Genomic DNA, 26,480 nt, shown 5'->3' on the forward strand with positions numbered 1-26,480 from the left:
CATGGTTGCTATGGTTAGTGTGTGACGTCACTGACATAGCTGATCAGACTATATAAGACCTTGCACCACTCAGTTCACACGGGTGTGATTTTTTATTATACCATTGCTGAAAATAGTTTAAATATGGAATAGCAGCACTGGTGTTACGTATGAGACAAATGCACTTGGAATGGGAAATTAATTTGATAAGAGTCAAACGTATATCATATATTATCTTTTAACCATACACGTCAATAAGTTATTGATTGTCATCACTATTTGATACGCTATGGAGAACGGCCTACTTTATTAAACTATTAAAACAAGTCCAGCCTCTCGTCTGTAGCGAAAATATAAAGAACGTTTTCGCTACTCAACAATACAAAGGCGGCTTGTGGTATTAGAAAGCCTACTTTCAGTTACTCCACTGCACCCTCTACCAATATTGGCAAGAGAAAACCCCATACACAAGATTTTACCTTCCAGTGGGAAAAAGAAATCCCCTTCTGGCCAAAAAGTCCATGAATCTTATGTGTGGTGGTGGGGGGCTCAGAGTGTGTCCACTTAAAGGAAAGTAGGCTTTCCAATAACACAAGCCACCTTTGGTGAGTAGCGAAAACGTTCTTTATATTTTTGCTGGTATGCATTTCATACGAGCGCAGGAAGAGAAGAGTAACATAGCTCTAATGAAGGCATTAGAGCTATGGATCAGAGCTACCCCCACCACACCCTGTCCCTGTTGAACTCCAGTCCCAATGGAGATGCATGCTCTAGCAGTGGCACTCACTGCCTGGACTCTTTCAAGGCTGCCTTGAAAAGACACTTCTCTCAAGCTTATGGCATTATATACTTGTTTGTTGTTGTTATTTATCGTTTAACTAACAGCTATATGTGATGCTATGATAATGCAGAAGATGGCGCTATTGATGATCTGATGAACGTTTTTTTACACAACCTCTAAAGGTAGTGATTTTTATTCTAAATGAAATCACAATTTTCTCTTTTTAGAACAGAATTATGCAGGCTACTTAAATCCATCAGTACAACAAATAGATAACCTTTCCATGAAACCTGAAATAATGTTTGTGTATTTGTTTTTATATGTATTTTTGTTTGTTACTCATATACAATGATATCCTTTATTTGGTTCTATATTACATGTTATGTATTTAGCTATTCGTTTGTATAAATAAACATACATAAATAGGCCTACATGTACATAAATTCATGTATTATGTAAATAACTATCATGTTATACATACAGATACAGAATAGGAGAAAAAAAAGTATTCTTTTTCACACCCAACATTATGTAGTTCAGTAGTTCTTAATTAAAACCAAGCGCGGAGTTGACCTTTTAAAAAGGCTTTAAGCCAGGGACCACCCGGCCCCTGGACCACATAGAGTAATAAGGGGACCCTTATCCTGAGGGGACCACCCGGACCAGTCACCAGCCAGTCCAGGCCAGTGTTGCCATGTCCGCTTATTCTTTATAAGCGACTTTGGGTTTTTTCTGTAGTTGCTTGTAAATATTTGTAGTTGTGGGCAGCGGTTTTCGGTTTTTTTAGGCTTGTTTATAAAGTGTAGTCGCTTATTTGGGCTTGTTTCCTAATGTCGTTTAAACCAGTGATTCTCACACATTTATGTCTTGTCAAGGACCCTACATCTACAAATATTTTGTGCCAGGGACCCCCATACCAGATTTGTGTCGTTAAAATTCCACATTTGTCACTTTTTTTCCTCAATATTTTTCTACAAATCTACAAGCTCACAGAGTCGTTGTGAGCTTGTAGATCTGCTATTTTCAATAGCCTATAGTATAGATAGTGCCCGAATTGAAAAAGGTGGACCTGAAAATGCTTAATCATTCATGGTTCGTCCACAATGTAACAGTTTTTGTATTGACTTGTGCTTTCGTTTGAAATGTACCCAGGGGCCAGGGCCATTCTGCATAGGCTGTGAAAAAAATCAATGCAAAAATCAATCAATAATATTCGCTTCTTTGGGCTTGTTTTCATAGACCTCGATGCTTATTTCTCTCACTCTCACTCTCACTCTGGCAACATTGTTCCAGGCCCTGACACGTGGTATATGCCATGATCTCATCTCGCGAGTTTTGTAACTTGTAGTTTTGTAGCGAGAGAAAAGGTGCGCAGAACAGAAGTGAGTTTGGAGAGAAAGTTTTTCAAGGAGCAGAAAACAGGTAAAAAAGTGTAAAATGTACGTCGAGCAGTACGCGCGACACAACACAAAGATTTTCGTTTAGTTCTAGCAAGTAATATTGTTCGTTCACGATTCGACGTTGTCGCTAAAAAGTGTAATTAATTACAGCTAAGCTAAGCCTACACACCTGTTGGACCAAACGTGTGTATGTGTTTGTTGGCGTGGTCGTTTAGCAGCTGCAACTCCCGACTTCGCCTCGCGTTAAAGAAGCAAAGTAACGTTAAACTACATTGACGTATTCCATTTGACATTTATGTGATATTCGACACCCATGTCAAACAGGTGGTTTATCAATGAGCCGGTCTTCTGTATTTAAAGCTTTCCACCCGCGTTGTAACTTGTACTAGTACTTACTAGAACCACACGCCATCGTTTGTCAAAGAAGAAAACGGATAGGCTACAAGCTATCGACGCGTCGCGGACAAACCTGGTAACCTGCCCGTGACGAGTTGATAGCTTGTAGATGTGTTTTTGTTTTCGCAAAGCCAAGGCCGACCGCAGACACGCTGGACTTAATTTTAAATGAACGTTTGAATGAAATCATATCTTCCACCGCTGTCTCTCTGTTTCAGTACAGTGATTTAAAACAATGTCGGACGCGGAGTCTGTGAAAAAGATGCTGAGGTCCGTCCTCCAGTCCAGCAAGGCCGGGGTGTCCATCCACCGGCTGCAGGCCGAGTACCGCTCCCTGTGCGGAGAGATGATCCCGCTGTGGAGGCTCGGCTACAAGGAGCTGGAGCCCTACCTGCGCTCCGTCCCGTCCGTGGTCCGCGTGGAGAACCGCATGGGAGAAGTAATTAAGTGGCTTCTTTCAGTGATGATAACGTGTTGTGATTGCATCCATCATACAGTAGCCTCGGTACCAAGGCTTTTATTTTCTACAGTGACCATGCGCTGCCTGCTCTGTTGTTATTAATTTAGAGCGGTCGTCCGGAGACCACCAGTGCTCCTTGAGGGGGTTCCAGGTGGTCCCCAGCTAAACGATGGAGAGTTGGTAACCAAATGTACCCTTATAGATCTTAAACTCTTTTGAGAGTGTAACATGTAACCGGTTAAAATTTGTTAACCTGCATTACTTAATTTAACTTTAAGAAGTGAAATAATTGTTATTTTGATCAACGTTTGCCTGTTATCTCATATGGTACCACATAAATACAGCATGGAATTTTGGACAACATCTTATCCAATGACGACAATGTATTCAGAGTCTTGGGTCTCAGAGGCTAAAGGTGGCCTTACACTAGCCGATTTTTTTTCAATCTGAAATATGATAGCACCACACACTACAGGATAATCGGAGCGGGGCAGAGCAAATATCAAACATTCTTGATGTTGATCTGGCCGATCGCACTTTGAGCGGTCGGGCACCCGCCCGATCATCGGCTAGTGTAAGGCCACCTTTAATCTCATAAAAATAATGATGGTCCGTGGCTCTAATGCTGAATAAATGATGGACCTTGATATGAAAAGGGTTGAAAACCACTGATTTAGATCAGTGGTTCTCAACCTGTGGGGTCGGTGAATGTCAGAACAGGTCAGCTCCATATATGGAGATCTAAGGGTTTGAGGTGAGATGTAGAGTTGCTGGCCAATATTGATGACATCAGGGATCTCCATATATGGGCTTAATATTGATGACATCACGTGATGTCACGAGGCATGACCATATACAGTATGGGGCGTGACCAACTGACACGATTTCATAGTTAACTAAGTAAGAAAGAGGAAGACATTGCTAGCTTGTATAGATCTCCAATAGAGGGTATGCGCGTGACATCATCGTGCCTGGAAGTTATGCGGGAACGCCCATTGAGTGGCAAAAAACTACTTTATGGCCTTGCCAGCCCATTCATCCAAACAGAAAAGTCCTGTCTGATTGCATTAAACAATGTTAAACTCACCAACATTGCAGCTGTACGAAAAGCTTGAATTATCCTCTGTCTATCTGCAAAGTTTTTGTTTCATAAAAATCCACCATAGAAAAGTTATGAGCTACTTTCTGTCAAGAAATGCCCTGCATTTGATTATTTTTCTAAGGGCGCGTTCGGAAATACCACACCGGAGCGCACTCGCCTATTAGTTTGCATTGCGCAGTGGGCTCAGTGTGCTATTTCCAAACGTGCTCTAAGTGTCAGAGTTTGGAAGTGCTTGTTTTCAATAACACAACATTTAGCTGCCTCCTGCATTATGTGACATTTAGAAACAGGTGGTACGCAGGACGGTTGAGTGATACCCAACGAGCGCTTCCAAACGCCAACACATGCTGCTCAATGTTTTGCCACTCGGTCTAGATGAGGGGGGCGTGTCCTGATGGGAAAATCATGCATGTGCATACTCTATAGTCAAACTAAGGCCCAGGCTTCACGTATATGGATCTTTTGCAAAACGCACATTTCTTTGTGCGTTTGGGCCTTTCAGCCACACGCAAACGGCGCTTTCGGCCACTCAAACGGAGGTTTTTGGAAACGGATAAATAAGTGAAGGTTTTCGAAAATATCCGGATCAGTGGAGCTGTGTAGTCATGCGAAACAGCGCTTTTGAGAAACTATGATGTCACCGCTTATTAGCGCATATCATTTTTACTATAATTAGGTCACGGTGTGAAATGCAGCTTGTGCCTGCATGGAAACTACTACTACTACTATTCAATTGTTCATGTTTATATATCACTGTTAACAACTTAAAAACGTATCATATGTTGCATGATTGCATCAACTGCAGCGAGCAAAGGCTCTGCTCTGCTGCATCCAATAATAATAATAATCAGCCTACTAGTCCAGCAGTACAGACTGGTGATTTCATTTGTATTGGTGCCGAGTGGGACGCACAACCGATTGTTTTAATTCAAAGTGGTATATATTCTGTGAAATGTTTCCGTGTATCTACAAGCTCCAAGTGTTGCGTCCACATGCATCGTGTTGTGAGCTTGCAGATCGTCTGTGCCCGTCGGTGCCCCACTCATGCATGAATCCAAGCAGAGGTCCTCAAAAGTATAGGTAAAACACTGCCAGTCCTCCAGGCCCGTTGCGCAAAGAAGTTGAGATTTTACTCGTGCTATATTCAGATAATCTTCAACAGATTGTTATAATTCAAAGTGGTATATATTCTGTGAAGTTTATATTTTCATTGGGTGTACAAGTCATGTTTTTAATATGCCTTTATCAAATGATATAGAGAGATGGTAGGGACGGGTAGTGCCCAAGCCCTTATAGCCATGCAGCCTATATGATCTGTGGTGCGCTTGCTAGGCCTACACTCTCTCAATTAGGGATTTTCCCAGAGGTTAATTTCACTGATGTGTACAACCTTTATTCAAATAGTTTCATTTGTATTGGTGCCGAGTGCCGAGCCAATAGGTTAATTGCGGACCGCTACAGATAAACTGTGGATATTAACCTACCAATAAGGACCCAGGCCAAATGCCATTGCGCAGTAGCCTACACCAACAAGTCTATGCGTGGTGTGTGCATAGCCGCATGTGAAACTATATCGTGCTGTATTTTGCTCTCCATTTCATGGTCATGCGGGGAGAGAGAGAGAGAGAGAGAGAGAGGTGTGAATGGAATCGCATCGTGCGTGCGCATATATTGCACATCTCTCTCATGTTTAGGTAATTAAGGGCGCACCATTGACTGCATGTCACTGTGCCTACATGCTGACAATGTGCGCGTGAACTTGTATTATATAACAGCCTACATTATAACGTGACATTTATTATACAGCTCGAAAATATAGCCACTCTACAAGCTCACAACTGGTTGTGGACACTTCTATAGGTCTGACTCTGCTATTAATTTCTCTGCAGGACTTGCCAAGTCGCCAGAGCAATGGTAAAGTGTATCATTTTTAAATTGTCACATAGTGTGACATGCTGACAGACAATGAAAGAAACATATACTTCCACTCACAATTTAGGTGGCTTTTAAAATGCGGTACTTATTCCTTCATTAAAAAATATGATTGGCACCTCATAAGTGTAAATATAAAATCAAATATAATATAGCCTACAATTGAAACCTGCTACTGCAGTGATTTTATCCTGTGTTCAATGCGTTTCTGCGTTTAGGTGTGGACTCAGATATCTCCGTCGTATGGGCAGGGATTTTTTATAAAACGGAGGACGAAAATATCCGTTTTGCAAAAGATCCAGAGTAGTGTGGCCTACATTCCAATTGCTTGTCAGGGAGGGTGGGGTGTCCCCAGTTCAAATATGATCATGTAAATAATACATGTATTCCAAACTCCCAATAGCATTCGGAATAAAGTATTTATATGGTGATCTATACCGATTCAAACGGTATATACCACCCCTCCAGACCGGAATGAAAATTCATTCGAAATGGGATATTCTATTCCAATTGAGGTGTTTACATGAGCATTTTTATTCTGATGAATTTCTGCATGTAAATGGGGCCACTGATTTAGATGGTTTTCAAACTTTGCAGCCGGCCGTAGGTGCCCTTTGAGAGCGGTTTAGAAGGAGTCAAGGGATTCACATGTCTTAATGACTGTTGGTAGGGCCGTCCACATTTTGGTGGCATAGGAGCGAAATTAATTTAGTACCTCGTTTGTGCTGAATCTGGGTTGCACGTGGTTTGTTGAACTCCCTCTGGTGTTGTGGTTGTGGACTTCGTTGACATTAAGGAAGTATTTAGATAGTTACATGGGTATCTTGGTGGAGTAGAGAATCTTGTGGACCAGACCCCAAGTCGTCAACCCTAAGCCATTCCAGCCTGTCAAAATGGGCAGTCGACGAAACCTTGTATGAGAGCTCCTGTTGGGGTCTTCAAGGTGTTGACCACTGCGGTACCCAATGCGGTTCCCAAACCTTTTTGGCCGTGCACCCCCGTTACCTAACCGACCTAGCTGACGCACCCCCCCACATGGAAATATAAATTGCATAAGCATAGAGATTTATTTCCTTTTTATCCACATATATGCACATAATATGAACCTGAATATGGCATAATATATGCAGCATAGGCTTTATTATATACTTGCCATATATTGGCATAATATGTTAATATATTTAAAATAAAACCATTAGCCTTTTCATGTCGTGCACCCCTTAGAAGGCGCTCGCGCACCACAAGGGGTGCACGCACCACAGTTTGGGAACCACTGCTGAATCTAGTTCTTTGGTTGACTTTTTTAGTTTTTTTTAATTACATAAAGACCCATACAAGATTTGTGTTTTTAATTTCTTTTTTTAAAGAAAATAAATCAAGATTCTTAAATTGCTGCTATATAACTGTAATCGACAGAATGGTCTGTGAACACAGACTGTCTTTCTGAATTGTGGTGATTTGATATATTTTGATTTGTGCGTCTGTGTTGTGCAGTTAACGTGCTTTGCTGCAGTGTGTAAGGAGACGGCCCACATTGCTGAGCTGGTGGCCAGGCAAAAATCCACCAAGAAAACCAGCAAGACCAGCCGCTTCCAGATGGTCAACTCTAGAATGAGACCCAGTCCCGCTAGGCTCTACATGCCCAACGGTAGGAGAGATGCATTAGAGCCAATCACACTAGGACTGGACAATATGTCTTCAAATCCAGAGGGGGGAGTAGCTCCCAGGATTACAGCTTAGGCAATTGGTACAGGGTGAAAAAATGGGGTACAAAATCATGGGATAAAACTTATAAAGGGTTTTATGCCGAACCTTAAAATAAGTTTCTTGCATTGTGACTAAGAGTTGTGCAACCTCTCCTTTCTGTTCAAGTTTATCTCCCGTGGTCAGTACCTCCCCACTATTGGTGTGCACTGTGCACTCCTTTGTTCAGAAAAAAGAGACACACTTGAAGTGGTAAGTTAATGTTCTCTCTCTCTCTCTCCCTCCAGTGACTCCCAAGTCTTTCCTCCGGCAGCCCTCGTCATATGGTTTACCCTCCTGGCCACCGAGCCGTCCATCATCATCATCATCACGGCCCTATAACATGTCCAGAAGCGGTGTCAGTGCCACAGGAGATTACAGGTAGGAGGTTGTGGGATCGATCGCGCATCAATCGTACCAAAACACAGAAGACACTTGACTAGCTACTATTTATATAATCATATCACTACATGTTATCTAATTCAGAGGTTCCCAACCACTGGTGGTACTTGAGTCCTCCTGGTGGTACACAGAGGAGGTACTACTGGTGGTACTACAGGTAGTTCTTCTGACCAAGCAATTGGTTGAAATAGGCTATCCAGTCGTGTTGAAATGAGCATGACCGCACACCTAGCCTTTAGTAGAAGATTTGAGAATGGATTATTCACATTAGAATTATCATCAATTGTGTTGATTTTGTCAGATCGGCATAATTAGCTTAGGAATGGAACAAAAAGGGCAGGTATACGCTCCTGTATTTATTCTTTTGGCTGTTCTGCCTTTATTGATAGTGTAGCGTTGGCCGAGTGGCCTAGGCTCCAAAAATAAACAAGTTCAGGATTACCGGTTTTGGGTTCTTTATTTCTCTAAAAAATGAAGGCCTTTTCAATAAATAAGACTGGGGAAAATAGATTTACAAAAACAATGGAAACTTAAAGCACAACTAAAGACGACAAACCATACAGTGACTGCACTAAAGGCTATCCCTTAAGGGCCCTGTCAGCTCTGTCACCCGGCTGTTAACGCTTTGCCTGCCTGATACAGTACTACTGATTGTCTGTCCCTTGCAGCCTCCCTTTATAGGGAGTGGATACTACCACAAGTACAGATTCCTATTAACCATCAATTAGCTTTTACCGACATTTCCCATACCACAGGAATAATCTAACTATTAAATAAATGTACAACATAATTGAATCACATTTCTAGGCGCCCATATAATCACAAATACTTTAACAACCAGAACACTTTTAAACCCATCATACACACCCTTCTCTTCTACAATACTTGGCACGTTCCAACCCTTCTTAATCAAATGGACTGGGGACTCGAACACGCAACGCAGGCCAGAGCCTATATGTGGCATGCGCCTGGACCACTAGGCCAACAGACACCCCACGGTCCTGTATTTTAAAATCATTATTATGGTGGTACTTGGAGAGCCAAATATATTCTGAGGTGGTACTTCAGTATAAAAAGATTGGGAACCAATGATCTAATTGACCTAAATGGTGTTATATCAACAAGGATAGGATGATTTAAAAAAAAGGTTATGTCTGTATTAGCTTTGAAGCCATCTTGATACTGCATGTTCCAATGTAGTTTAATTACAAGCTCTTGTTAATACTTCATGTGGTAAATATTTAGAAAACCCTCAGACAGACGTAATCACTTAAACCTATTTTGGACATGTCGTCATAGACGAAAGTAAATGAAGAAATTCTCAAATAATGAAAATGGTTGTGACGGTTTTACCAGAGAAAGAAAGGTATGAATTAACTAAGTATGCATAATGTGGCCAATATTAAGATTGTTCATGGTGGTTCACATGTTGTGAGCTTGTAGATCAGCTGTTTTACCTACTCTACCAACATTGTCATATGCCATGGGGTATTTATTTCTCTTTTAAGGGGTGCTAGCCCCTTCTATAAACAGCTTTTGTCCCCACACGTCTCAAGATTTGCCATTTGAAAACGAACGGAAAAATTGGGTCAAAATTTCGCTAAATATGACGTAAATTAAACATCAAAACATTAGGGGGCACGGTGGCACAATCGCTAGTGCTGTCGCCTCACAGCTAGAAGGTCCTGGGTTCGATTCCCATTGGGGGGCGCTGGGGGCGTGTTCCCTCCTCCGCGTCATCAGTGCCCATACCCGAGGCGGGGTTGGCGAAAGGGGCTTTCTGTGTGGAGTTTGCATGTTCTCCCTGTGTCCCCTAGGGTAGGTACCCATACAAAAAACATACAGTAATCCTGTTCTCTAAACTACCTCCCCCAGGCCAGCTGGGGCGCCTGATGGAGGGGAAATGAACTGGTCGGAATAACGTGTTTCTTCCACACGCTACGTCCGACCGGGAACATTCCCCCCTGTAAGGTGAAAAGAAGCAGCTTGGACTCCTCATGCATAGAAGGAAGCATGAGGTCAGTCCGCTGCCCCCCCCAGGTTGGCAGAGGAAGTGTAGCACCCATGATTACATTAGATATTTGACACTGAGTGGAAAAAACGTGTTGCAAAATCGTGGGATAAAAAAAAACATCAAAACATTAAACACCATTGACATTGAAGGGGACATTTAATAAACGAGCCCCTCACTTCACATGGGTGTGATTTCTTTTTTTTCTAACAAAGATTTAAGAGTATAGCGTTTCATAGTTTCTGCTCGACTGCAATGATTTAGGATATTAAAAGTTTCTATCACATTCGCTCCCCTCTAACTACAGGCAGCTTAATCAGATGTTGAACGCTACCGTTCCTGTTCAGCACAGGGGACCAGTGGTTCCACCCCGTTCTGCTCCACCTGCCCAGGTTAACTGGTGAGTCTGCAACTGACAACACAGAGGGGGCAAAATGTCATATCCAGGCCTGGAATTTCATCCTTTTAGGGGCAAGGCCACTTGGCCTTTAGTGTGGTCAACTTTTTGAGGGCACAAGGCCAAGTGCCAGGGCATGAAGGCCATCAATTAAAACAATGATTTTAAGTCCCCGGTCATCATTATTTTAGCTTAAAGGTTAAGGATGATTACATTTTTTTTAATTTAAAGGCGAACATTGGTTCAGAACAGTTATTCTTAAATAGCCTACATTCATTGTTATATCCCTGTTTCTGTTCTGCCTTGTTTGTTTTTGTTCTGCTAGTCACAACTGTGTGATATGTTCCTTGTTTTTAAAAGGTTCAAAAGGTGCTTTATAAATAACATTTACTTAATTACTTGCATAACTTTTGAATGAGGGCTTGTTTTAGAAAAGCCTATATTTTGTGCTAAAGTAATATATTGAACTAGAAAAAGTGCCCTTCTGGGCACAGGTCTCCACCAGGAGGATAGGACTGTGTGAGATGTTAGGCAAAATGTTTAGGAGTAATATAAACATGTTTTTTTTGTTTGTTAGTTTTTTGCAACAATTTTCTTCATTTTGTTGAGGAAATGCAGAGCCAGATCACTCATAGCATGAGGATAGAATTCTGGATGAGCAGGACATGTGCAGCATTTTGTACAAAACGGGCCACTCCTGAAAACTGGCAATGTTAGCCAATCAGTGTAGAATCTGAGAAATCCAACAGACTCGTCTTGATCACATGACTACAGAGATCATGTGTACCGATTTGCGTGACATTTGGATGAAATCTATGCGACTAACATAAGCAATATGTTTTGCAGAAATCGGCCTCATGGTGGCGCTATAACCGGCAGATGTGGAGGGATGCAGGGACAATGTTTTTCCATGGCCTCTTGGGAGTGCGCATACATAAGTTGTATACAGATCGATGCAGTTATAGCTAAAAACAGGATTGGCCTGTTATAGCGCCACCGTGAGGCTGATTTGGGGAAAAAAATAGTGGCATGTCGTCCTCGGCCTAGTGGAAATGTGCGTGTATAATTTCACGGAAATTGCACACTGTGTTTGTGATTTGAGGCGTTTGTTCAAAACAGGGCAATCTTGCAAACTGAAAGCCAATTATAGCCAATTAGGATGGAATATGAAATCTCGGACAGATCCGACTTGAGCACATGACCATAGAGATACTGTGTAACGATATGTGAGATTTTTGGACAGAATCTGGAGGAGTAATATCAAAAAATGTGTTTTACAAAAGTCGGCCTCCTGGTGGCGCTATAAAAGGCAGATGCGGAAAATGCAGGTCAAAGGTTTGTCCTTGGCCTCTAGGGAGTGTGCATGCAACGTTTCACGCAGATCAGTGCAGATTTAGGTAAAAAATGTGAAAAGCTGCCTCATGGTGGCGCTATAACAGGCCGTTCTGGAAAATGTGGGGCAGAGGTTCATCGTTGGCATCCAGGGAGTGTGTGTGCAAAGTTTGGCATCGACCGGGTTAACGGTGCCGGAGATTAGCTGGTAACGGACGGACGGAAGGAAGGACGGACGGACACACACACACACACACACACACACACACACACACACACACGGACGGAGTGCAAAACATACTCTCTCCCCATGCCTTCGGCCTGGTGGAGACAATAACATAAATGTAGATTTTAAGGCTAGACTGGCATATGGCATTGTGGGGCTGCAGGACTGAGGACGCGTGGTGTACAGTGAGCGCGCTCTGGTGCTTGGCTACTAGCGTTTGGCTAGCGATATTAGCCGTGTAGTGGCCAGCGTTGGCTGTTTAAACAATTTACTCTGTCAACTAACGTAGCAGACGATAGCGTGGTAAATGGTGGAGGAGTCCTGCAGTCTATGCTGTTGCGTGGTGTTGTTTTGTGAGTTTATATGTCCATGAAGACGAGTCACGTTGGTCTTAACACACGGGCTCTGTGTGATAATAATCCTGAAGCGCTGGGTGTCAGTGTGAGTGAGAGCTGTCAGTGCGTGTATGCGTGCATGGAGCGGAGGAGGCAAAGTAACGCAAAATAATCAAACCACTTGGCAAATGGCAACACAACTACAATAGCCTACAGACAATACAAGTCTGCGCGAGACGTTTGGGGAAGGTTACCGTAAAGACTGGAAAATTGCGCAGAGGAAAAACGGTAAAATGAACTGCTGTGGGCGCCGGTCGGGGCACATGGGCACCGCGGCCACTGTGGCCGTCTGGGCATATAATTTTTCGAGGGGCACAAGGCCAAAGAGAGGGGCAACGACGGCCATGGCCGCCGTGAAATTCCTGCCCTGGTCATATCTCCTTAATCCCCTAGGGTAGGTACCCTCACCAAACATGCAGTAATTCTGGTCACTAAACTGCCTCCCCCTGGCCAGGGGGCAACTGCCTCCCCCCCCCTGCCAGGGGGCAACTGCCTGCCCGGGGGAGGCGGTTAATTTCACTGACTTGTGTACACAACCTTTTTTAAACGGTTTATTAGAGTAGTCTGGTCCCAACCAATGGCATTCGTCCGGGATGTCTGGACCCGGATATAGAAAGATGGCGGATTTGAAATCGCTCCAGAGTTGGCTTAATTTACTGCCTGTAGAGTCGTATCGGCGTGACATCCATTCTTTTTTTGGACAGGCTCACCCTCTCCGCAAATCAACCATGGCATAAATACCTAATCTGTTTACCGGTATTTTACTTGGCAACATTTTATTAAGAGATTACAGTAATATACTGTATGTGCAAAATGTGTAATTAAGGTAATATCGCAATAAAAATCAAAATGGAATAACCAAATTGTATTTATAAAATGGATAGTAGGGGCAGCAGCACTGTTTAACCGTGTAACCAAATAAGCGTGCACACCCCTAATCTCCGATACTATAGAGCGTCGCAGTCCCGCCCCCTACCAGGGCCCAGGAAATTATTCTCCGTTCATTTTCCTCATAGACTTTTCAAAAAGTATTTATTTAAAGAAGTTTACGCCGCGGACAAAGCCAACTCTTGTCGTGACAAATCATAACAACAAACATTTTTTTTGGGCCGAACAAATAATTAGAAAGAAGAAAAAAACGGCAGGTTACAACACTTCTTTTGTTGTTTTTCTTCTTTGTAATTATTTGTTTGGTCCAAAATATTGTTTGTTGTCATGAGTTGACTCGAGTTGGCTTTGTCCGCGGCGTAACCGTCTTTAAATAAATACTTTTTGAAATGTCTATGGGAAAAATGCATTGGGTATCATTTCCTGGGCCTGGCGTCGTCATGAAGGGGGGCGGGACTGCGACGCTTTATAAGGACTATATAATGACAACACTTGGTATATCCTGCGGGGGACTGGGTGGCGCTGCGATCCATAGTGGGGGAAAAAAAGTTTCTTCAGTGTTTGAAAGCTTCTGTGATTTAAGATGTTTCTTCTCTGTTGCCACAGGGGACCAGTGGTTTCACTCCCTTTTGCTCCTCCTGCCCAGATTAAGTGGTGAGTCTGCAACTGACGACACAGGAGTGGTCAAAATGTCCTATATCTTCTATAAGGACTAGGATGAATACACTTGCTATATCTGGCGGGGAACTGGATTGCTCTGTGATACTTTGTCTTGCTCCAAAATGGGAGTGTTTAAGAGCATGCATTTTGACATGGTTGGAACATAAAATGTTTGCTCTCTCAGGCCTAACTCTCCCTCTTTTGTCACAGGGCACCAGTCCTTTCACCCCCTTCTGCTCAACCTGTCCAGTTTAACCGGTGAGTCTGTATCTGACAGCACAAAATGTCCTAGGATAGATGAATGACAACACTTGGGTTATCCGGCGGGTGACTGGATTGCTCTGTGATACTTGATCTCGCTGGAAAATGAGCCTCTGTTAAAAGCGTGCATCTTGATGTGGTTTGAACATAAAATGTTTTCTCTCTCAGGCCTAACTCTCCCTCTGTTGTCACAGGGCACCTGTCCTTTCACCCCCGTCTGCTCAACCTGTCCAGCTTAACCGGTGAGTCTGTAACTGACACTGAGCAGTCAAAAAAGCATTTCATGTGCCAGTGTTTGGAAGCATGCATCTCAATGTGTTTTGAACAAAATGATCGCCCTCTCAGGACTAACTCTTCTCTCTGTCATCAGGACCGAGAAGAACAGCTATCAGACGCCTGGAGGTATGTTGCACCATAACAAAGTCATCTATATCCTGTCCTTGTGTCAAAATAGAATGCTTAAAGGTCCTTAAGGTGTTATGCTGTGTTAACACTATAGCTATGGCTACAAAGCAAAGGCAACAAACCGTTTTCAGCAACATGGAGATACAAATGGATGCTCGACGATTTTCAGTCATGTTCTCCCTTCACACAATTCCGGCTTGTAAAGTGGGATTTCTTTCCCCTGTCAGTCCGTTCCTTTTAACCCAAGCCTTTATGTTTTCCTTTTTATATTTGTCTTTCTCGTTGCTCACGGACACAGTTAATGTCAGTGAGGGTGTCGAGCAACATTTCAACAGCTACTAGTTGACAGCGTAGCGGAAAATGGTCATTTTGTAGCATTTGTAGCCGCTAGTGTGTGTGCAGCATTAAATAGATCCAGCAACAAACTAGAATGAAGACGTAGTCATACATTTTCATAAGGTGGACGAGGCGAGGCTGAGTCGGAACACCTTCACTCATAATCACTCATTCAATCATAATCACTCATATTAATCATGTACAGAAAATGATCTCTAGAAAATGATCGCTTATGCCCCAACTCTGGGGCAAACATTCGGCGAAAGTAGCAGATCTACTAGCCCACAATGCAACTTGTTGTGTTTTGAGCTTGTAAATCTGTATTTTCAGCTAATATTTTTTGTCTAGAGGGAAAAAGGAGGGGGCCTTTGACCCTTCTTGACCCTTGGTCTACTACTAAACAATAATTACTGTTTTAAGTGGTTCATTTGAATACAGCTTTAATTTAAAAAAAAGTCAGTCTACCTTACTAACCAAACACTGTCTTTGTCTATCACATAGAGCAAGTTCAGAGCAGGCTAACTCAGCTGCTTGCTAAGCACTACAGTGGTCTGTGGAAGTCGAAGCTACCAGACGTCTACAAGAAAATGTTCAACGAGCAGCTCCATCCCCAGACTCTCATAGACATGGACAAGTGGACACACATCTGTCAGGTGAGTTGGTAGTCTGCGTATTGTCACTGTTGGTTGGAAACATTCTACATTCAAACCTGTTCCTTTTCATTATTCAAAAAACATGTTGCAAGGCACAATCTGTCGCTTTGAAACTAAAGTGTATTGCTAACCAGGTGAGGAGGTTCTGACAAAACTGACACCAGGAAGATGAATAATATATAAATGGGTTAGTTCATCTACACACAGGAGAGGAATTATTGGTCCCAATTGAACTGAATCGCATTTTCAAGCAACACCTTTTTGTGTGTGTGCGTGTGCCGTTTAAACGGACAGTTGGCGTAGTGTTAAACATTAAATGCACCTTTCACATTCACCATTGTCCTCACTATTTGCTCCATGTTCCCCTGCCTTTTTGCTTACAGATAGAGCATCTTGTCAACAGAGCAGACTGTCTGGTCTACCCGCCTCTCCCTCCCAAACTTCTTTCTGTGTCCACCACCACGTGCTCCCCTACACCCAAGCCAAGGATGAGCCCCCCGGCTGCCATCCTCACCCCACCCCCCACCCCGAAACCCACCATAAGCCCCAAGAGTCCGCTAGCCGGTCCTACCTTCCTTTTCCCTCCAAAGCCAGTGGACGATTCCCCGGTCAAACCTGTACCTCCTGCCACTTGCATTCGTCCATCTGTCGTTACGCCCCCCTCCATCTCTTTATGTCCCCCCTCTCATTTCACTGTATCCCCACTTTCTCCCGGTGACATCACCCTGACCCCCGTCGCCTCTCCCCCCTCTGTCCATGTATCGCCAGATGTGCGTGTCAAATTGAAGGAGCTACTGTCCAAGTATGCACAGGTACTTAATCCATTCATCTGTTGATGCTTTGTTCTTTGCCCATCACAAGTTATCTGAACTCAGGCAATCTTGATATTGTGTTTACGTAATTGTCAAATACCTAACACTTCTATCAGTAAACTGATCAACTTCAGGTTTATTAAAAGCTCCCAATATTTTGCAGTTACAAGACATTGATATATTTGATGTTCTGTCATCTGACTTTTCCCCCTCTATCCTTATGACATTTCAATAAATTCCACCTGCACTCAGGGTTTGTGGGCCCATGCTTTGTCCAAGCTTTACCTGGACACGTACAAGACTGCCTTCCCAGAACAGGTTCACAGCAACCTGTCTATGTTGCCAGACATATGCACCGTGGAATACCCCTTCCCCAATAACAAGAACAAGGTAGGTTGTTGGCATGTCAATGTGGATTCACTATTCCTTACAAGATGCTTCACAATTGCACCACTATTTAGCCACATTAACCCTGGCGTCCCTGTTTTCGGCATGCCATTATAGGTACAATGTTTACAAAAGTCTGTGTTGCGAACTTGTAGATTGGTTACTTTTGAAATGGAGTGCCAGTGGTGAAGCAGCAATTTCCCATTCATGAAAGGGCTTAAAGTTGAAGGATTGGTTAGAATAAGTATAATACTGGTTGGATAATACAAAACAATTAATAGTCATACAGGTAGTTTACAAAGGTTAGCACATTAAGGACACTGTTGAAATGGTCTATAGTAGTGATTCACTTCTAAATCCACAGTTTTGTTATGTATTACTCCACAGACCCCCATGACTTAGTTATAGAGCTGGGGGTTCCTGGACCCCATTTTGAGACCACTGGTCTATGGTAATTTAATGCTGTTCTCTTGACCCCATACAGGCCATCCTGTATAGTTCCATTATTGCAGACTTGGACATGTTAAAAACCCATAAGAGCCATGTTGGCAGCAGTCCACTGATCCCTTCAGGACTCAGAGTTCAGAGCCCTGTGGTGCCGCCGCCTCTGGAGATGCCAAAGGAGCAGTTCGCCTCTGCACTGGTCACTGACGCCAAAGACTGCACTGCTGTCACTGTGAGGTAGGACACTGGTTCTGGACTGACTCTTTAACTCCATTTCTTATTTGTAATTGGTGGGTTCTCAATATTTCTATGTTCTATCTAGCTACGGTTTTCTAAGCAAAGTGCTGTAGTTGGCAGACCAAGAAAAGCATGTTCACTTGAGTCTAGTTACTCTTAACACTTTGAGGGCGTTAAATTGATTGATCAAACGATATGCCCTGCTTAATACAACATCCCCGCTATTTGTTTTATGTGTCTAAATCGCCCTAATAATTAAAAAGAAAGTCCGTCTCTGCCGCGGAGCAGGGGGAGAGAGCTTCATGTTATGATCTCGAAACTGGAAATCGAAACTTAAGCTGGGCTGCTAGGGCTTCTGAGAAATTGAGTCCAATGCAAGTGGACGGGGGTTTTGTCTGACTACAACAGCCTCACACCCCCCTCCATTTTGCGTAGCAAGATGGCGATTGGTGCGATGGAATGTAAACACCCGGCGCAAGCTATCTTCGCGGATTTTCGACGATCAAAAGCCCAGATACTTCAGCGTATGATCTAAAGGTAATAAAACAATCCCGGCAGCATAGAATATTTGATTTTAATGCGGGAAACGCGTAGTACGCAGTAGAACTGTTAAAGGGCCACTTTTGAACTTATCTTCATATAATTGGTCCTCACTAATGTTCATGATAAAATGGATCCACGGCTCCATTGTTCTAAGCTTTGGGGAGAGCCTAGTGCTCTTGAAGTGGGCACAGACAATAATAATCTGACTGAAAAACATGCTTCACTAAATACACTTTCTCTTTCTTTGTGTCCTTGACCTCAGGTATGTAGGTGACAACTTCTCCAAGGCCCTAGAGGCCATGGAAGACACCATGCGCACCTTCTACAGCCAAAGCTCTGCCCAAAAACCCCTCTCCAGCCCTGCCATGGGTCAGCTGGCAGCTGTCCAAGGAGAGGATGGAGATGAGCTAGCCAGGGCCCAGATTGTGGCAGTCTTGCCATTTGACAAGATCATGGTAAGAGTTGACCATGTTCAACCTGGTGTACCGTACCTATGTATTTTAGGTATTGTCAACATGGGCAAAATGATATTCATCATAAATGGTTAACCATATAACCTGAGTTGGCTTTGCAGTTTGCACTGCTTTTTTCTGTCTACGCCAAATATTTTAGCCAAGTATTGCATTGTGATCTTGTAGATCTGCTGTTTTTGCCCGCCAGAATATACTATGCTGTAGTGTAGTTTGTGTTAATGGGCTCTATACACACACGCCATTTTGGAAAGAACTTGGGGCCCCTTCCCTACTTCCTTCACAGGTGTTACCGATGATACTAATGAAGGCTCTGTTCCATTCTGGTCAAACAGAGTCAGGGTGCTGCTATTGTGCATGTTGGCTCACACCAGTGGGTTCCAAATGGCCCCGTATGGGTGTGTAACTGACTGTGTACAAATTTGTGGAGGTCCTTAAAATTAACAATTTGAGAACCCCACCTGCCTCTGGCCTACGCACGCGGAAGCTTCTGTGGCTTCCTTCCCTGTAAGATGGCGCCCGAGATACAGATGTCCCAGAGCTAAAGGGGCGTCTAGCCGTCTACCTGTCTATGGTTATATATCAGTGGTTTTCAACCAGTGGTCCGTAGACCACCAGTGGTCCTGAAGGGACTCCAGGTGGTCCCCAGCTAAATGATGAAGAGTTGGTAACCAAATAAACCCTTATAGATCTTTAACTCTTGAGAGCGTAACATGAAACCAAATGGACCCGTATGGGTGCATTTGGTTTCATGTTACGTTCACAAAAGTTAAATTAATGTTAAACATCTGCATTATTTAATTTACACAATTAGTGTCTGTCTACACAATTAGAGAATGTAGAAGAATAATTGTTGGGCACAAAATAATGTTATTTCAGATAGATAGATATCTGTCATTAAAGGGTAAGACCACTTTTTTAGAGGTTTGGGTTGTTTTCTTACCTTATTATGGTCAAACTAGTCCAGTCCAGGAGTTATTTCGCTCCATAGTGCAGTTTACAGAAAATAGCGTTATAAAAATACCAGCCCATTGACTTACATTGTACACTGAAACAGCTCTCAAAATCACTCTTTTAGTTCGTAAACAAACACAAACAAAGTTGTTTCAGACAATATAGAGCAACACCAAAACTCATGTGGTTTTATTTCTTCATAAAAATGGTAACTTCCTGTTGATTTTACTATATGAAGATCTGGATCCGGATCCATGGATCCAGTCCGGGTTTTCTTCTGAATAAAAATGGACAAATCAACAGGAAGTTAACATTTTTATGAAAAAATAAAACCACATGAGTTTTGGTGTTGCTCTATATTGTCTGAAACAACTTTGTTTGTGTTTGTTTACGAACTAAAAGAGTGATTTTGAGAGCTGTTTCAGTGTACAATGTAAGTCAATGGGCTGGTATTTTTATAACGCTATTTTCTGTAAAACTGCACTATGGAGCGAAATAACTCCTGGACTGGACTAGTTTGACCATAATAAGGTAAGAAAACAACCCAAACCTCTAAAAAAGTGGTCTTACCCTTTAACTGTCATTGCATCTCTGTATGTATTTATCATTTTATTTGACTGACGGCACGGGATGGTGGTCATTGTGCCGTCACAGTAATGTAACTTTGGGAGTGTAGCTAAATGGACCTGCTCATTACATGTTGTGGTGACAGTGCATGTGTTGGCGATAACGCACGTAACGTTGTGGCTGCTAATTCCCCTGTTCCGGGAGTGTTGCACAGAAAACTGACCCATACATTAATCTGTGTCCCTCCCAACATGCATTTCACTTGTGACGCGTGATCTGCGGGAAGATGGGCTTACGTAAGAGTTGTTGTTTTTTTTGGCAAAAATTAAGTAAATTAAAATAGTGGAAGAAATGGGTGGTGGTTGCAAGCAGTGCACATTGAGGTTGGAGGACAGGGCTGTGCGGCGCTAGGTTCCTTGTGGCTGTCCATGCGTTGTGAGATGGGGCCCCAAAGCGTTTAGCAGTCTTGCTCTAAGGAAGGTCTTAGACAGACGACACTTTGCGACAGCTGTCTGACAGCTTTTCTTGAATTTAGAATAGATACAGTAGAATAGATTTAGAATAGATATATAAAATAGAGGGACTGCCCTGCCCCTAGCTATTCATTTAGATGGAAGTTGCTTCTTGAATTTAGAATAGATACAGTAGAATAGATTTAGAATAGATATATAAAATAGAGGGACTGCCCTGCTATTCATTTAGATGGAAGTTGCTCAGTGGCGTTTGAAGCACCCGGAAGAACTCTCTAACTCTTTTGCTCGTGCTTGTACTTTGCCCGGCTGCAGTTCAGCTTTGGCCAGTACGGTAAGACAGATTCAAAGTTTCCCAGCTGCTCTGGGGTCCCGATGTGCATAGAGCCCATTAGCTTACTTATGTGTTTAGTTGACAACTAATTGTGTCTGTAAAAAAAACAAACGTGTCTGTGTGCACACCAGGTGTACTACGTGGACTACGGTTTCTCAGAGGAGACCAAAAGGTCAAAACTGCTGGAGCTTCACGAGGACTTCCTGACACTGCCATTCCAGGCCACCAACGTCAGACTAGCAGGTAGATCCACCTCCATTATTTTTGTACATGTAAGTCAGTGGTTCAGGAACATTTTCATGCCAACGACCCCGAACTTGATACAGTTGGGTGCCACCGATATTGTCCCTTATCATTTGACCCATTTAGGCCTGAACTCCTGAAATCCTTCTAAATCCTCCAGTTTTCTGAAATAAATATTTTCACGATTTCTCAAAAATAGCAGACCTACAAGCTCGTAGCGCGCCACTCGGTGGCGCGCTATGAGCTTGTAGATCTGCTATTTTTCAATAGCTAAATTATAACAATGTTTAAAACACCAAAAGGGGTTTTGCGCAGATCACGCAAACCTCAGCAAAAAGAAAAGGACAATATCGATGGCCTCCAACTGTATGTATCAAGACCAGTGTTGGGCGATATTATTCAGGAAGGTAATATGTTATTTTAAAAAGTATTATTACTTGGTCTCAAGAGTAATGTATTACTCTTTTAGTTTTTCTGCATTTTCCATTTATTGGAGGGTTGGGAATGGGATCCTTTAGGATTGTAACGACGGTCCGATTCCTTAACGGTTCCCTTTAACCACTCCTAGGGAATGGATCCTTACACGTCTGTAACTCTGAGAGTGTACTTAAAGGGTTAGTTCAGATTTTTTGAACTTAAGTTGTATGAAATACTTGCCATTAATATAGTGGTTGCAACTGTATTAATTGATTGCCCGAGTCCCATGGTGGGAGTTCTGCTCTGGTTTTGGTCAATATTAAGTAGTTCCGGTCATTTTGTGGGGGGCACTGGGGCCACGCAGTAAAAGTAAATGAATCCACAAAACGAACGTAATTTGTATTGTTGACCTATTTCTAAAATATTAGCGCGACTTTCGTTCAACTTTGACCCCTCTATCACATGGAACTATTTTTTGGGCGTAGTGATATGGACACAAAAAACATAGTTCTGTGTGATAGAGGGGTAAAAAAAGAACGGAAGTTGCACTAATATTTTAGAAATAGGTCAACAATACAAATGACGTTAGTTTTGTGGATTCATTTACTTTTACTGCGTGGCCCCCAGTGCCCCCCACAAAATGACCGGAACTACTTGATATTTCACCAAAACCAGAGCAGAACTCCCACCACAGGACTCAGGCAATAAATTAATACAGTTGCAACCACTATATTAATGGCAAGTATTTCATACAACTTAAGTTCAAGAAATCTGAACTATCCCTTTAACGGTAGCGGCCACTAGCGGGTCCATTTGTTTCCATTTGTACACTCAAGAGTCAAGAGTTATGGTGGTCCTTGAAATTAAAGCATTTGGTATTTGGAAGCACTGGTATTGTAATTGTATAGCAGAAGTGAAGTCCACATACTGTACCAGCTTTGACTGAGATAAAATGGGTTCTGGAAACGTCTCCAAATGTGATTGAAGAGAGTCCAGTTCCTCAATGTTGGATCTGATTCTCCCGATCTCAATCAATGTTCTCTCATCAGTGATCTGAGCAAACACTCCAACCTTCTGAGCGCAACTTGAACAACTGCTGAGCAACATGAGTGTGCTGTGTACATTATGCTCATGTCCAATTATGGCTTATTCAAACCTAATTACAGAATAAGTAACTGTTGCATTATTTTAATTAGCCGTTTCCTGCCAGGGGAAAAAAGCACATCCATTATTATTCAGTATTATATGTGTTGTGAACACATTGACAAAATGTTGTGTACATAAATACAATAGGCCTAAATGAGTCAACAAAAGAATGCATTGACCTATTGATTGATATTGACAGATGTCTTAAACAAGTTAGTCCTAGCAGAGAAGTGACAGGCATTATGAATAATACAAGACGGTAGCCTAATATATGCATGTAATCTATATACTGTATGGTGTGATGTGAGCATTTGCTAGGCCTACCATTTGTAGCCTTACTAGCCTACACTCGGAGTTAAATTAACACCTGCTTTTGGCCATGTAGATTCGGGTCCCAGTCCAGAGATGAAAATCATACTGAAATGGCCTAGGCTAATTCATATGAATTTAATTTGGGGCTCCTTGAAATTAAAATGGCTGTCAATCACTGGGTTAAACTGTAGACTATGGTTAATCCACAGAAAATACAAAAAGGACCCTGGAGATAGTTAAAAATCAACACAAAGTGAAGGTGCAGCTTCAGATCAGTTTTTTGTTCGTACCTGGAGTAAGTGCGTTATCTCCGACTGAAAAAGACCATGGCTTTAATCCCTGTGCGCAGCGCACAGGGATTATATCCATGGTCTTTTTCAGTCACTTTCCATATGCGACGCAAAAGAACATTTATGTTCGTTTTGTAGGCTAGGCTCTCCTCCTGCTTATGGACTTTATCACGCTGTTTTGCGTTGGACAAAACTAAACCAGCTGGACCAAGTCTGACCAACATTAATGCATGTATCGGACCGCTGCATTTTCATGGTAGAAAACTTTTTTTGGTGTGTGGTGTGTGTGTGTGTGTGTGTGTGTGTGTGTGTGTGTGTGTGTGTGTGAACGGTCGAACGAACGAACATGTGATGCAGCCGTGCGTGCACGGGCGCACGTTAGGACGAACATTGGTCCCAATTCTGACCACCCTTTCCTTGTATCCTTCTCTTCCCTGCCTCCATCCCAGGCCTAGAGTCGTTCAGCTCCCATCAGGCTGTCCTGGCCAGCCTGGACACGTTGGCCGTCGGGAAGATCCTTCTGATGGAGTTCGTGGATCGCTGTGATCCCCTGGTCGTGCTGTACGACACTTCACAAGATGACGACGTCAACATCAACCAGCTCTGCCTCAAGGCCGTGCAGGACAGGACCATGGATAACCCTCTGACGGTTAGTAGTACGCTACTGTCTCTTTTCTTCCACAAGAACTAAGCAAGTGGTGGCGTGAAATATAATGGGTCTGTCACAATTATTAGTGTGATCGCTGTATGCAACACTATTGTTCTAGGTCCGAGAACTTTTGTTCACATGTAAACCTGTGTTTTGTTAACCTTTTTTGTTCAATGGACGTTTTCCATTCTGGAAAGTTCATAATCAGGTGTGCACCTAATTTTTTTTTTGAGCTATACAATTAACTACCCACCTCATGCCGCGGAGGTTCCATATTTAACGTAATTCCAAAGTGTGTACTGTACTGTACATTGTTTAAGTAACGGATGCATGGTTTTCATATACTGTATATATTTGAACTTTTGTTCACAAAGCAAGGCAAACGGAAATTTAAATTGTATAGTCAGTGTTCAGTGTTCAAAGCCAAAGAATATTATTTGTTTGACAATTAATAGTCAACCTACATTTTGTAATCGTGGCTCCCGTTCTGGATTGGTTTCCGTACATTATGACTCTGTTTCAGGTAAGCTTCTCAGAACTTATTTTGGGTCCTACCCCTTACTAACCCTGAGTTCCAGAACTTTAACTTGATTGTTTTTTCAAAAATAGCCGATCTACAAGATCTACCTCAGGGTTCCTTGAGGAGGTTCCAAATGGAGCTGGATGCATACTCCACTTTAGGTGATCACTGTCAAAATTGCGTGGGTGATTACTCCTGTGAAATCGGCATGTATTTATTCCCACAAAATGGCCAAAAATGTGTTATTTCGCATAATTTGACCAATTTACTACCAATCTCGTACACCATTGCTCACGAAAGCAAGATCCTTGACCCAATTATAGCCACTGCATCTTACCTTTTTAAAGTAGTCTGAGGAAAATTAAGTGTTCTGTTTCCAGGACATTGTTTTGGGATATTTTGGCTGAGACTGAGTCTCAAGTCAGTGTGGAGATTACCCGGTGGTGGCAATGTTGCTGCCCCTCCTGGCTCATGGCTCCTCACAGACTGCACAGAGACGGCAGCCTCTCTGCTTACCGTGTCGGATACCGGAGAACTCGTTGGTTTACCAACTTGCTGCAGGGAAAATTCTTCATCAATGTCTTCATTGTTATGTTAACATGCTGTCTTCATCAGTGTAGTATGTCTAACCCACAGATGTTGTGAATTCCAATGCACTTAAGCATTCCTACTTCATCTAGTGTAAACTCTAAACAACTATCCTCTCTCTCTCTCTCTCTCTCTCTCTCTCTCTCTCTCTCTCTCTCTCTCTCTCTCTCTCTCAATTCAATGCAATTTAAATGAAGGTAAAGTAAAACTAAAATGCACTAAACCGCGGCGAGTAGGAAAACTGGTGAGTTCTCCGGATACCACCGTGTCAGCATGCCCGGCTCGCTGTGTGTTGCAGGGGGGGTGAACTGTGCGGTCACTGGTACAGCTGACTCACAGCTTCTTCTGAATTAGTTCATCTTTGCCTTGAAAAAGACCGTATATCCATTTAGCTTTTTGCTGTTTTCCAAAACAAAACGGCGTGCACTACTGTTTGCTACAAAGCGACTGGAAGGTGAAGGTTTGCAGACATGCCAAGTAGCCAATCGCAATCCTCATCCAACCGGCTGCTGTAGTATTACCCGATTGTCACCAGGGGGCAGCGACAACACACACACACACACACACACTACAGCCTATATAATGCTGCACACATATATTACATAGATTTGTAAAATACCCAGCATCAAATTTGGGAAGGCTTAAGGCTCATAAATACTCCAGTTTTAGGTGATTATCACCTTCACCTGTCACCTTCATAATGAGTCAAGGCCTGTCGAGCATTGACCCCGCCTCCCTCTGGTTCAGATGCGTGTCCCCGCGTGCTTGCAAAACCTTAAGGGACCACCCACCCAACTTCTAGACCAATCGGTGAAGGAGGTGATAGCCCCAGAGTGAAAGGACTTGTCTGAAAGACTGACAGTAAATACAGAGATGTGTCGGGGTCTGCGGTGAATGACGTAATGTTCTAACCATTAAAGAAACTACACAGTGGTGATAAACTATCACCTCAAACTGGAGTATAAATGCACATTTAGCCTCGTCTAGCCTTACAAACCCTCTACCCCTGCACCTTATCAACTTTTAAGTGATGTTGGTTTAGTAAAACATGTGTTGGGGTGAGTGAGTTTTCCCCACCAACGCGGTGAGTATGTTATCACCTAAAACTAGAGTATGCTGTGGGGTCTTTACAGTTCTGTAACTCTTGAGGGTGTACAAATGGACCTGCCATTTGTATCCATTTGTACACTCTGAGTCATGGGATCCTTGGAAGTGACAACGTTTGAGAACCACTATAATGAATTGCCCAAAATGGGGAATGGGGGCTACCCAAGTAGTGTGCCCTTCTGAAAGTGTGCTTTACAGAAGTTATTCTCTGCTGTTCGTTACAGTATTTCT

At 42.8% G+C, this 26,480-nt stretch overlaps 1 protein-coding gene across 3 annotated transcripts in view; it reads left to right on the forward strand.

Moving 5' to 3' along the window:
• The first annotated feature begins 2,028 nt into the window (after window positions 1-2,028).
• LOC306922435 (tudor domain-containing protein 7A-like) overlaps window positions 2,029-26,480 on the forward strand; it is a 33,510-nt gene continuing 9,058 nt past the window's right edge. The window contains exons 1-16 of one of the 3 annotated variants that reach the window (XM_079500036.1): window positions 2,029-2,182; window positions 2,775-2,995; window positions 7,545-7,698; window positions 8,042-8,174; window positions 10,514-10,606; window positions 14,051-14,098; window positions 14,315-14,362; window positions 14,560-14,607; window positions 14,736-14,767; window positions 15,608-15,759; window positions 16,143-16,571; window positions 16,824-16,961; window positions 17,443-17,639; window positions 18,445-18,637; window positions 21,109-21,220; window positions 23,835-24,034. In XM_079500036.1, coding sequence (XP_079356162.1) covers window positions 2,792-2,995; window positions 7,545-7,698; window positions 8,042-8,174; window positions 10,514-10,606; window positions 14,051-14,098; window positions 14,315-14,362; window positions 14,560-14,607; window positions 14,736-14,767; window positions 15,608-15,759; window positions 16,143-16,571; window positions 16,824-16,961; window positions 17,443-17,639; window positions 18,445-18,637; window positions 21,109-21,220; window positions 23,835-24,034 — 2,181 coding nt within the window. In that variant the 5' untranslated portion in view covers window positions 2,029-2,182; window positions 2,775-2,791. Of the gene's footprint in view, window positions 2,183-2,222; window positions 2,417-2,774; window positions 2,996-7,544; window positions 7,699-8,041; window positions 8,175-10,513; window positions 10,607-14,050; window positions 14,099-14,314; window positions 14,363-14,559; window positions 14,608-14,735; window positions 14,768-15,607; window positions 15,760-16,142; window positions 16,572-16,823; window positions 16,962-17,442; window positions 17,640-18,444; window positions 18,638-21,108; window positions 21,221-23,834; window positions 24,035-26,480 lie in introns of those variants that run through there. The other 2 variants (XM_079500037.1, XM_079500038.1) reach the window with 2 other exon arrangements.

Source organism: Electrona antarctica, assembly GCF_951216825.1.
Source record: "Electrona antarctica genome assembly, chromosome: 4".
Lineage (NCBI taxonomy): Eukaryota > Metazoa > Chordata > Actinopteri > Myctophiformes > Myctophidae > Electrona > Electrona antarctica.